Below are 11,504 nucleotides of genomic sequence, written 5' to 3' on the forward strand. Positions count from 1 at the left end.
AGATGATATGAATCTCATAATTTAAGCCTCCAGTTGTTGTTGTTTTTTTTTTTTTTACATTTCCTTTCTTTTTTCTTGTTTTCAAGGGGAAGGTGATGTCATAAAATCTTGAAATCATCAGGCCGTTATTAAAGTTGAAATGTGCAAATGGAGATGGCCATGAATGGCAGAATCAATATATGAAAAGTGGGTGATATTTGGTCTGAGTCCCGAGCACTAATGCGCCCTGACCTCTAAATTTTGACCTTTGCATATCTAATCCTCTCATTATGTTCATCCTTTCCCCTAATCCCTCCGTCCCTCGTTCTTGTCCGTCTGTCCAGGTATCTGCTGCCAGTGACCTCCCAGTTCATCATGAAGTGGCCTTCGTCCAGCTTTGGCCGAATCTCCTCGGCCATGCCACGCTCCCGCAGCCTTTTTGCCGCCAGGATGGGCCACTTCTGAGGTCACCGTGGCAACCCTGGCTTCTGACACCTCGCCTTTTGACCTCAGCCTCCCTCCCCCTTGACTCTCACCCAGCCAAACTCCAATCTCAGCAATCCCACCACGGATCTGAATTCCGGGGCGGCTCTGGACGCCGGATGGAGCCTCAACCTTGGCCAAATCCCCTCGTGGAAGATCAACAAAGAAAGGCTGGACGACTCGGGATTGCTAAAGGGCCATGTTCATTTTAGTTTAGTTTGGCCCTGCTCAGACCAGCAGACCACCGGTACCCTCAAACCCTCCCTTTAGCCCCAGTAACACCAGACAATGGGTTTATCCCTCTTTTCTCATTGTAATTGCTGTATTATACCTACTCACTGTACAGTTACAAGTCATGGTACTGTAAAAGGAAAGAATAACAAATACTAAACAATGCAAGGATTATTTATTTATGTACTTATTTATTTTGTAAGGTATTCCATGAATGCAGTGAATGCTGATGCAGAATGCAGATATGGAATGATATCAACAAAGCTATCCCTTGTTTGAGAAAGTGGATGTAAAAAAAGGAAAAAAAACAAAAACAACAAAATGCTTATTTTTGCTGGCTGTAATTACTTCTTTTATTTCTGTATTCTGAATTTAATTTATTTCATAACTTATATCAGAGGCTTTATGTTTATATATATATATGTTTTAACAGTCACTTTATGTTCTAGTTTTTGCAGTTCAGAGTAACAGTAGAAAGGTGATGCCCAGATAACTCAAAATGTTTAACTTTTGAATGCTAATGCTTCATGTTTTACACGTGTGATAATAAGTGCAGCACTATTATTAAGCAACAAAATGTTTAGAATGTCAATGTAGTAAAAGCCAAGCCTCTTTGCCTCTTAGAGAACGAGCTGACTTTGATGCCACAGCGTAAGGAGCCAAACTTAAGTCTCAGAGAGCACCCAGTTCCTAATATATGCACTTTGCAGTTTGTCACAGAGAAAGAGAAAAGTGGGTGCACATTACAGTAGTGTTTGCATGCCTAGATTTTAGCCCCTTGCCCAGATGTAGTGGTTAGACAGGGGAGCTGCGTTTGGATTATACTTGAAGTTCTGTGTTGTCATTAATTATCGTGTCTTTGTATCGGCTGCTCTCAGAAGAAGACACTTCGCTTTTAGATTTGTCTCGTCTCGAGTGTGGATGTGTTAAGGATAATAAGGTCGTGTTGCATCGCTTAGAGATTGTGCAGCACGTTGAATGACTCGGCTCATCAGCCCAAATGCACCGTATTGACACGGTCGGTGATTTGCCTGGGATGAGCAGCTGCAGCCTTTTCCCCCCCCCTGCCGCGTTGTAGGTACAAGTGCCAGGGAAAGTCACGGATGTGCCAATAATAAGCACGTCTACTTCATGTTTCAGTTGGGTTTTATTTAAGGTTAATATGTCATGAAACTACTGTAGGACCTGAGTTAAATACAGTATTAAATGTTGGTAGGGAGAAATGCAGTGTTGTATGTTTAGTAGTTTACTTGGCTCTGTGTACTACCCCATCAGATGACACATTCACTAAACTTTTAAGGATGATAGTTTGTCAACAGACTGTACAACACAGTACAGTTTACATTTTATAACATCGGTGTTGACTAATATGTGTAGCAGCAATGCTGTGCTAAATCTGCTCAAACTGAATCCCCCCCCACACACACACTGAACATCAATTCACAATGCCAAATATTTTTTATTTTGCCTGATTTTATTTGTGTTATTTAAGAGTAGTACTTTTTTCATTGGAGGTATGAGATTTTTAATTTTACATAGCAATAAAATGTTTAAACAAACACATTTCATCTTTTTGTCGTTTGTTTTCTTGAATTGACAATTTTGCTGCGGCACTCTCTCTATTCATCCTCTCAACACACACACACATCCTTGATACAGAGTTAAAAGAATACAAAACGAAAATTAAATTCAGTTGGTCTGTACTCCACTGTGGTTACCGACTATATTTTTTAAAATGCATTTTTGCTTTCTGTGGACAGCTGATACTGCAGAGACAGATGAATAACAAAGGCAGAGAGGGAGGGATATTGACGTGCAACAAAGGTCCCCGACTGGAACTGAAGCAGGACTTTGCCAAAAACGCTCAGCTACTAGAACTTTCAAGAAAACAAATGAAGAATCTCTTTATCATTGTTGGAAATGTGAAAGGAAAATATGCAGCACAGACAGCGTCTAAAAAATAGCCCAATAACTACCCAATACAATTTGATAATTATTGCGCTAATTAGCATTTTTGCTGCATTAAATACAGTAGCTTCCTTGTAGTCCACTAGAAAACTGTGGAAATGCAAATAGTCATATTTGAAAATCAAGCAGCTCTATGATGGAGGTTCTTTTCAATATTTCTTATATTATTTTTTAATTGATGAATTATCTGAGAAGAGGCTGAAGCTGTGAAACAAATAATAAGAATCAAGCAGAACTAATTCTAAACACTGACTTTAAGTGGTGCCGAAACCAAATGGGCGTTAAAACTTTGTGTCCACCTGATATCCATTACTTGAGCAGCTCTAATGCTATCTGGGTCAACTACAGAGTGATATCACATTTCACAGCAGAGGCCCCCGTGGACAGGCGACACTCCTGACCTGTCACTCGCCTTAGAAATGAGAATGTGTACCCAGCAGCCCCTTTCTTGTTCCATCTTGACCTGCGTGCCGCCGCCGCATGGCTGTGTGTACACACGAAGAGAAACACTGTCAGTTTTATTTAGACCTGTAACAGCAGCGTTGCCTTCAGTATCTCTTGACCTCCCCGCCCCTCCCTCCTCCTTTCAACCCCCATCTTAGTCCCTCTCTCTGTCGGCGGAAGAGGTCGTGGGGCGTGACCTTGTGGCTCTCCGGCCTCCGCTCTTGGCCGCGGCCCCTGCAACCCGGATGAGAGCAGAGGCTGACAGTCTGGCGCTGCGACCCCTGCGCGCTGTCCAAAAATATCTCCCCCAGCAACGGGGGCTGCGCTGTTCTGTCCTGACCTTTCCAATCGTCCACTCCCTTCGTCTCCGTCCCACCAATTGCTCTATCCCTGTCTCCCCTACCTGTGCGTGATCCAGGCAGCTATGCAGCCAGCGTCCAGTCTTTTTTTTTCTGTCTCTCTCTCTCTCTCTCTCTCTCTTCTTTAACCAACACCCAGATGACCCACTTTCAGGGCCCTAAGCCGACCTCTTCGGCTTGGAGAGTAAAAAAACCAACTGGGAGCTGTGTGAGAGGTGGATGGTTCAGATGAGATAAGGAAGCAGACACACACACACACTCGCTCTTGTGCAAAACACAGATGGCCGAGCTTCAAAAATCTGCTCTTTTTTTCTGCACTTAATCCACTATTTCAAATGACACGGAGGAAAAAAGAGCAGTGTGATTTGTTCAGTAATTATGACTGCCTCAGTGAGGTGACCAGAGCCTCGGCTGCCCTCCTTTTCCTTTCGACTGAGGCTTTAAAAGTGGAGCCTGTAGCGGTTTGTGTGCTTTCAAATGACAAAAGTGACCTTTCTTATCAGACAAATATTGCCTGTGTACAGCCTGTGTATGAAAAGGCATGTGTGTATGTGTGAGTGTGTGTGTGTGTGTGTGTGTGTGCGGATTATGTATCTCTCCTTCCTACTGTGTGTGTAATGGCAGCATGCACTGCACTGTACTGTATGTGTGTGTAGCATATTCACATATGTTCACTGCCGTGTTTTATTAGTTTTTCAGGCCTCCCACCTGCCTCTGTGTCCTGACATTTGTGTGTTTGTGTGTTTTACATGTATTCTCAAAGGGACACAGTCAATGACACCCGCTGCAAAACATTATCTGTGGTGCCTCGTTTACAACATCTTGCTCTCAGCAGGGGTCCTGCCTGGAACTGACACATAAACCAACAGATAAACACACAGAGGAGCCTGGATGGTCTTCACTCAGTTTGTCCCAGTGGCTCGGGCTATTTACTGTACATATATTTCTGTTTCTCTCCAACACACATCTGCATTTTCTGAGCAAAGTCTTTGAATTATACAAAAATACAAGGTTTCCCTCAGGAAACTGGTTCACTGTTTGCCCTGACTTCTTCCACGTTCTACCCCTGCTCCAATTTATTACCAGCAAGTGTGATGTGAGTATGATGTGATCGATCGATGAGTGTCACCTGCTGAGCTGCATCACACAGATCCTGACACATTCTCATCAGTGTAGTTACTAAAATGATGTCTTATTCTTAAACCTTAAATTTGACCTTTGCTGTGAGCATTAGCATGTCTGCTAACTTTTGCTACAGTTCAGTATAAATGATAAAAGGGTAAAAAAAATCCAAATGTTCTTACTTAGAGCTGAAACCACTGTATTGATCAAATTGTCTCGTTGACTGACAGAAATGAATGGTTACCATTTTGATAATTGTTTTACTCATTTTCCAATCTGAACTGCAAATATTTGCTGGTTCCAGCTTCATAAATGATTTGAGGCTTTTCTTTATCATATATGACAGTAAGATGAATATAGGATAAATAAGAACTTTTAATGACATTTTACTGGCAAAATAACAAATCGTCAAAGAAAATAATCAAAATGCTTGGTCCGAAGACTAGTTTGTCTGTGCATGACTGGCTAAATGTTGACAGTATTAATCTCACTAACTCAGTTTTTTTGCTTTACACACACGCATGCACACAGGCACGCAGATACGGGAGTGATTCAAGGTGTTATGTGCTCATTTATGCAGAGGTCATCACGTTTTTTCTTCAAAAAGCACAATAGGCTGCATTAATCAACAAACTAACCGGGACATGTTGCATCCTGTGTAATGGAAAGGGATAATCTTTCATTACTTTGTTTCATGGCCAAATATACACACACATACAAACAACACAACAGGAATAATTGTGCTTCAGTCTCCATACCCTTGGTTTGCCCTGTTTGAATTTTAATGGTAAGCTGGTGGTGGTTTGGTGTGCCTGGCTGTGAGTCCTCCAGTGTTTTCTCCTTTGATCCACCCATCAGCTATCTTGCTTTTTTTTCCCTTTCACTGTATTTATCAGGGGAAGGGTTGTGCTGAGCATGCATGCACGTTTCTGCTTTCTTTCACGTTTGCATATTAACACACTTAAGCACCTCAGGGAGCCGCGCAGTGACCGGTGACTGCTGTTGGCCGCAGAGCGGTCACGTTACATCTCACGGTGACTGCTCGGAGAGGGCAGCAAGTTTCTCATTCACCTTCCCTGCCAGATTTTTACATACACACACACACGCACACACCCTCACATAAAAATTTAAACCAGTGGCCTTCTACCTATAAACCCACTTCACTAACCTTTATGGACCCACTGACCCCGGCGGCGCAAACTTCTATGCAGAATCAAACTGCACTGCACCACTTCCAAATGTTAACCTTGGTTTCAACACTCAAGGAGTCTACTGTACTTTGTTCCAGCCACAGGGGGTTATAGATGAGCACAGTTCTGCATATGGCCATCATTCACAGCCCCGGGCTCCCCCTGAGTGTGTGTCTTGAGTGTGTGTAACAAATGGAGCCGAGCGGTGAAGGTATTAATGTGAGGGAACGAGCCCTGTGGTGGAAGTATAGCAGGAAGTCACTTTCTCTCCCATCTGGCCCCCTAACAAGATGGAGAGGAGCAGGCAGGTGTGAGCGCTGGTCTGTACCTTCAGCTGGCTGGATTAGCACTTCTGATGGGAGAGAAGAGAAGAGGGACGCTCCTCGGCGTGGGCTGTCATTCTCTCTCCTCTCTCTCTCTCCATCTCTTCCCTCGTACATCTCCTTGCATCCTCTGTGATCACTGCTCTCTGCCCCTCACTCTGCAGCGAGTGTGGAGGGTGGTGTGGGGTGAGGACTCAAAAATGAGAATAAATGAGGTGCGGGGAAGGCGGTCGGGCAGCGTGCCGGGTTTTGCGTGCACGTGTGTGTGTCTGCACATGCATGTACCTGCTTTCTACTGGAGTGCGTTCAGATCTCCTCCTCTGCTGCAGTGTCTAGCTGTGGAGCCAAAAGACCGTCCAGGGACTCTTCATCCACTTGCTGCTGAGCGCCCCAGGGGATGGATTGAGCCTTGCAGGCTGGGATATTATCAATACAGCCCCTCCAGGCAGCCTGGGAGACAGGAGACGGAGCCACTGACTCACTCTGCCTATTAGTCTACTGCTGAGCGTCGGTGTTGGGTGGTGGTGGTGGTGGTGGTGGGGGGCAGCTGGTTTGACTGGAGCCTCTGCCAACCCGATCCCTATCCTTACCTGCTCAAAGTCTCTCTCAAAGTCTCTCATTTCATGTTGTTTGTTTCCCTCTTCCATCATCAATTTGCCGTCCCCTCCCTGCTGGCCTTCGCGGCTCCCCTTCTCACAGATCTCTTCATAATCTTTACACCATTATTCCCCCACTTCTCCTGCTCATTCCCCTGCCTTTGACAGTGCCAAGGTACGCCTACACTCTCAAAGTGCTGCTCGCTCCTGTAATTACATGTGCCCCTGCTCTTTTTAAGCGCTTTGTTTCGCGGCAAATGCTTTTCTGCCCAGTCCCACGTCAGTGTCACTCCTCTGTACTTTAAATCTCCATCTCCATTTTGTTTCTGAGGTGTTTGATATTCCATTTGCGTAATGAGGAGGCTGACCTTGCATTTGCATTTCTGAAAAACCGCAAATCGTCGAAACCGGCAACGTGCTGAACGAATGCCAAAGAACTCAACATGAGATTTCTATGGAGAATGATTTGCTGTGATTTTCTTGTCTCTGCTGCAAATCCACTGAACCGTCTGTTCAAAAATCTTGTACTCTAATGTAAGATAAAGTGTAATTCAGATGTAAATGGATGACCATACATATTTCAGCAGGCAGTAATATATAAAATATGGACTCAATGAAGATTTGAGGGTAATAGATATATCACTCGCCGAGATACTGTCTAATGTTCAACCTCTGGTCATTTTTTAGCTTTCCCTCTCCTCGCTGCCAACTACTCAAATGCCAAATCATCCCAATCTCCACTTTAACCTTGATGATTCACAGGGACAGATCTCTGGCCGATCTGATCGCAACTCCTGCACTAAGGAAACTGGAGAATACCCACCCACCCCCTGCCACAAAAACCACAGTTCAGTCTCTGGAGCCATCAGCCATTTTGAAAACCCTCTCAGATAGTTTAAACAGCCATAACTCTGACCTCATCTTTTTCACAAGGAAACACAAGGAATTTAAAAAAACGGTGACCCCGAGAACCTCTTAAAGCTGCAAGCTTTTTCCCCTCCTGTGTCTGCAATCCCCTTTTTCCCGCTCTGGCTACGGCTGCACGTGTCTGTCTGTCTTTGTTATGGCTCCCCAGTTCCATTTTGTTCCAGCCATTATCCTGCAACAATAAGCCGGACACAGGTCACTGGTGTTAATGACCTCTCTGTTGATCCTTTGGGGTGTCTAGGTCCACTCTAGTAAAGTGAAGACAAACATGTCTGGTCTGGTAAATATCCCAGAGTGTCTCACAAAAAGAGTTTTTCTCCCACAGCGCACGGTTGCCACAGTTCAATCCAAAAACACACTCACACAGGTATAAGTCTGCAGGCACATTCTTTAGTTGTCAGTTTCTGTAAATGATAAATGTTTTGTGTGTGTGTGAGCACTCTGTGTACTCTGTTCACAGAGTTCACTCTGTGTACTCTGTTCACAGAGTGGACATGTTGTGATGATCTGCCTAGCAGGATTTTTCCTACTCAGATGCTAATTTAGAATGAATGTGGGGCTCTTTTTTTAAACCTGAAGATGCCAAATAGCATGATTTAGTGAGATTAGACATCTAAGATTTAGTGAGATATTTGTATGACAGATGTGGTGTGTGTGCATTTATGTTCTGGTGTTTATGTGTGTGCTTAGTGTGTGTGTATTGTGTATTCAGGGAAATCAGTGTTTGTGCTTTGCTGGCAGTGTGGTAATTTTGCATGAAATTACTTTAGTAAATAATAGTTATTACCTATAGTCTAAGGCAGTCTTTAGAAGCTGACATTTTAAATATACGTAGCCACAGAAAGATGCGCACCACTCAAGGTCCCTCAAACTTCTGTTTCCTTTCAGTGGAGACAAAACCTGTGTCGCAGCTGCTCAATATACTTTTGAAGTTAAGGCGGTACATCAAAGTAGCTTACGTAAATGGATGACTAAAAAAACAAACTTTCTTTCAAATGCGAGGCTGACGTTAATTAGCCTAGGTACTCAATGGGAGCAAATTGTTCTAGAGTATCTGCAGCTTTTCAGCAACTGAACAAGCTCAGTTTTCGATAATTAGTGGAGCATTCTCACAGCCTCTGAAACTGGGAAATAATTGGCTTCTCAGACTGCTGGTGTGTCTGCATTCTCCAGCTTGTACAGCTTCATCCCGGAGTCTGATTCCTTATCTACGCCAGTGGTTCCCAACCTTTGTTGTCTGATGTTCTCCCCCCACAGACCTGTCAGATGAACTCAAGCACCCTCACTATCATATGCTCTCTATCAGTGTATTCAGATTCTCTGACCATTTGCTAACTAGTTTTCACATACTCAGACTGATGGGCATCTTACTTGTTACTGCTTTACTAAATATCACTTGCAATACTATTTGGCTGTTAAAATATTTAGGTATACTTTTTAAATCAAATCAAAATGGCTGTTTTTTCAGTTGAGTTTAGTTAATTAGTTGGGCTTCCTATGTACACCCTGACAGCTGCAGAAGTACCCTTTCGAGTAAAAGTATGCCTGCTTGGGAATCACTGGTCTACTTCGTTTATGTTGCGCCATTACAAACGGAAACATCAAGCACACCGAACACCTAAAAGATCCAATACAGTTACATAAAAACTTAAAAAATGTAGCACGTATGTAGCACTTTTATAATGTCTATCACAACCACAAAACTTTGCTTTGTTTTAGTTGCTTGAAGATTTTCTTTCCATTTTGTACCCAGTAGTGGAAGGTAACTATATACTCAAGATTTGTATTTGAGTACATTGACAGTATGTAGATGTACTTGCACTTCACATGAGTATTTCCATATTGCACAACTTTATCCTTCTATTCCACCACATTTCAGTCAGAAATATTTTACTTTTTACTCTGCTACATTATTTTACAGCTATAATTACAAGATACCTTTCAGATTTAAGTATTTACACAAAATACATATGATCAACTTATGAAATATCCTACATTGCTACAGATTAAAATTCCAAGAAATGTATATGGAGAATTACTGCTTATATATTGCTATATTAAATACGATGGTTCAATAATATAATGATATAACACTGTAAGAAATAATTCTACATAATGAGTACTTTTACTTTTGATACAGATAAGTGAGACTATGTGCCTGAAAAAAAAAATAATTAAATAATAATAATGATAATAACATGGGCCCTGCAAGTCAAATTTTGCATTCAGGACTTTATAGGATAGTACTGATACTTCTACTTACATGCTGTTAATGATCTGAATACTTTTTCCACTACTCTTTATATCCACGCTATAGTTTTAAAAGTGTAGCTGAACCACACACATTCACAGACACACAAATAAAACTGATGCTGATAATTAAAAATTTTAAATTAAATCATGAACTGTATTTTCATGCATTGTTATCTCCAGTTTAAAGGGTGCTCAATACACCTATCAGTATAATTACTTCTGAGCTGCTCTTTCAAACAACATCAACACCTGGCGACACTGGAGCAGAGTGACTGTGCTAATTACAGATGTAATGGACACAGGGTATTTTTCAGCCTTCAAATGAACTGTCACACAAACTGAAACTCATAATTACGTTGATAAATTAAAAACAACTGTTTTGGTACATGCTGAGTATTTTACACCGGTAATCCTTAGTGAGCACTAGTGCAGATGAAACATGTAAGTCGAGTAATATTTTATTTTTTTTCTCACTCTCAAGAAATCCCATGAACAGACCAAAACCAACAGTGAACTGATCAGTAACTAGCCTGTGAGCCTGTAAGTCCTGCCTGTGTAGCCAGAGCCTGAAATAAATCACTCCTCAGTGCCATTGTGTTAATTGTTATCCACTGACAATTAAAAACAAGTCAATAAGCCACATTATAGCAGTAGGTGACATGCTCCTTCATAATGAACATTTTACTATGATTTATTTTGACTGAATCCCATATACACCGTGCTGCTGCAGTAAATACTACAGCACCAAATCTATATTAATCCTCAGGAGTTTTGACAGTGGTTAAAAGAGAGCAAGATTTATACGCCTGGATATGCAGCCCAAGTGTATGATGGCACATGGGAAAATTTATACAGTATGCAGGCAGGATGTGGTATATGGAATGCGTTCAAATTGATGTAACCCTCCCAAAAAATGCACCATTTACTATAATGTTTGCTAAATATTACCATGTCCAGCTGTTTTAAATATTAAACCTTTTCCAAAATATGAAAATACAGTTGTTGTTTTCTTAATATAACCTCTGCAGCAAACAGACATTAAAAATCCAATTTACTTTTCATTCTATGAACTTAAATAAGCAATCGTGGTTATAAACAAAGACAATACAACTTGTGATTAATGAGCTTTGTAGGCGCTCACAGACAGATTACCTTTGGACAGACAGGCTAGCTGTTTCCAGTCTTCATGCTAAGCTATGCTAACTGGCTGCTGGCGGCAGCCTCAAATTTAACAGAGTGGAAACAATCTTCTCTTCTAACACTTGGTAACAAAATGAATAAGCATATTTCCCCAAAATGTCTGAAGTACAAGTAGGCACATCTCCACTGCACTGCAGAGCTTAAAATGCAGACGAGTGTGACGAGGGAGAAGAAAAAAGTTTGCAAAGGGAAAAATTTTGACTTGATTTTAAAATGAACATTCCTTTGCTCAGTGATTTGAAAGGCCTCACGCAGATTTAAATGTTACAGATCATCTGAGATTTTCATGGGCTTCAAACTCCTGTGAAGGTGGAAGGCAAAAAAAAAAAAGAAAGAAAAAAGAAAGAGCTGCCTTGAATCTTGAACCATGCTCTTCAAATCTATGCAATGATAGATAATTAATTCCAATCCTTCTCTTTCTTTTTATCC

The 11,504-nt window shown here is 41.8% G+C and overlaps 1 protein-coding gene across 2 annotated transcripts in view; it reads left to right on the forward strand.

The window, feature by feature from the left end:
* Positions 1–2,252, forward strand: part of ttll7 (tubulin tyrosine ligase-like family, member 7) — a 67,345-nt gene extending 65,093 nt beyond the window's left edge. Inside the window, exon 21 of one of the 2 annotated variants that reach the window (XM_018673172.2) lies at positions 324–2,252. In XM_018673172.2, the coding sequence (XP_018528688.1) occupies positions 324–444 (121 nt within the window). In that variant the 3' untranslated portion in view covers positions 445–2,252. The remainder of the gene's footprint in view (positions 1–323) is intronic. The other variant, XM_018673173.2, reaches the window with a different exon arrangement.
* Positions 2,253–11,504: the final 9,252 nt, after the last annotated feature.

The sequence above is a fragment of the Lates calcarifer genome, linkage group LG17 (genome assembly GCF_001640805.2).
Source record: "Lates calcarifer isolate ASB-BC8 linkage group LG17, TLL_Latcal_v3, whole genome shotgun sequence".
NCBI classification, from domain to species: Eukaryota; Metazoa; Chordata; class Actinopteri; family Centropomidae; genus Lates; species Lates calcarifer.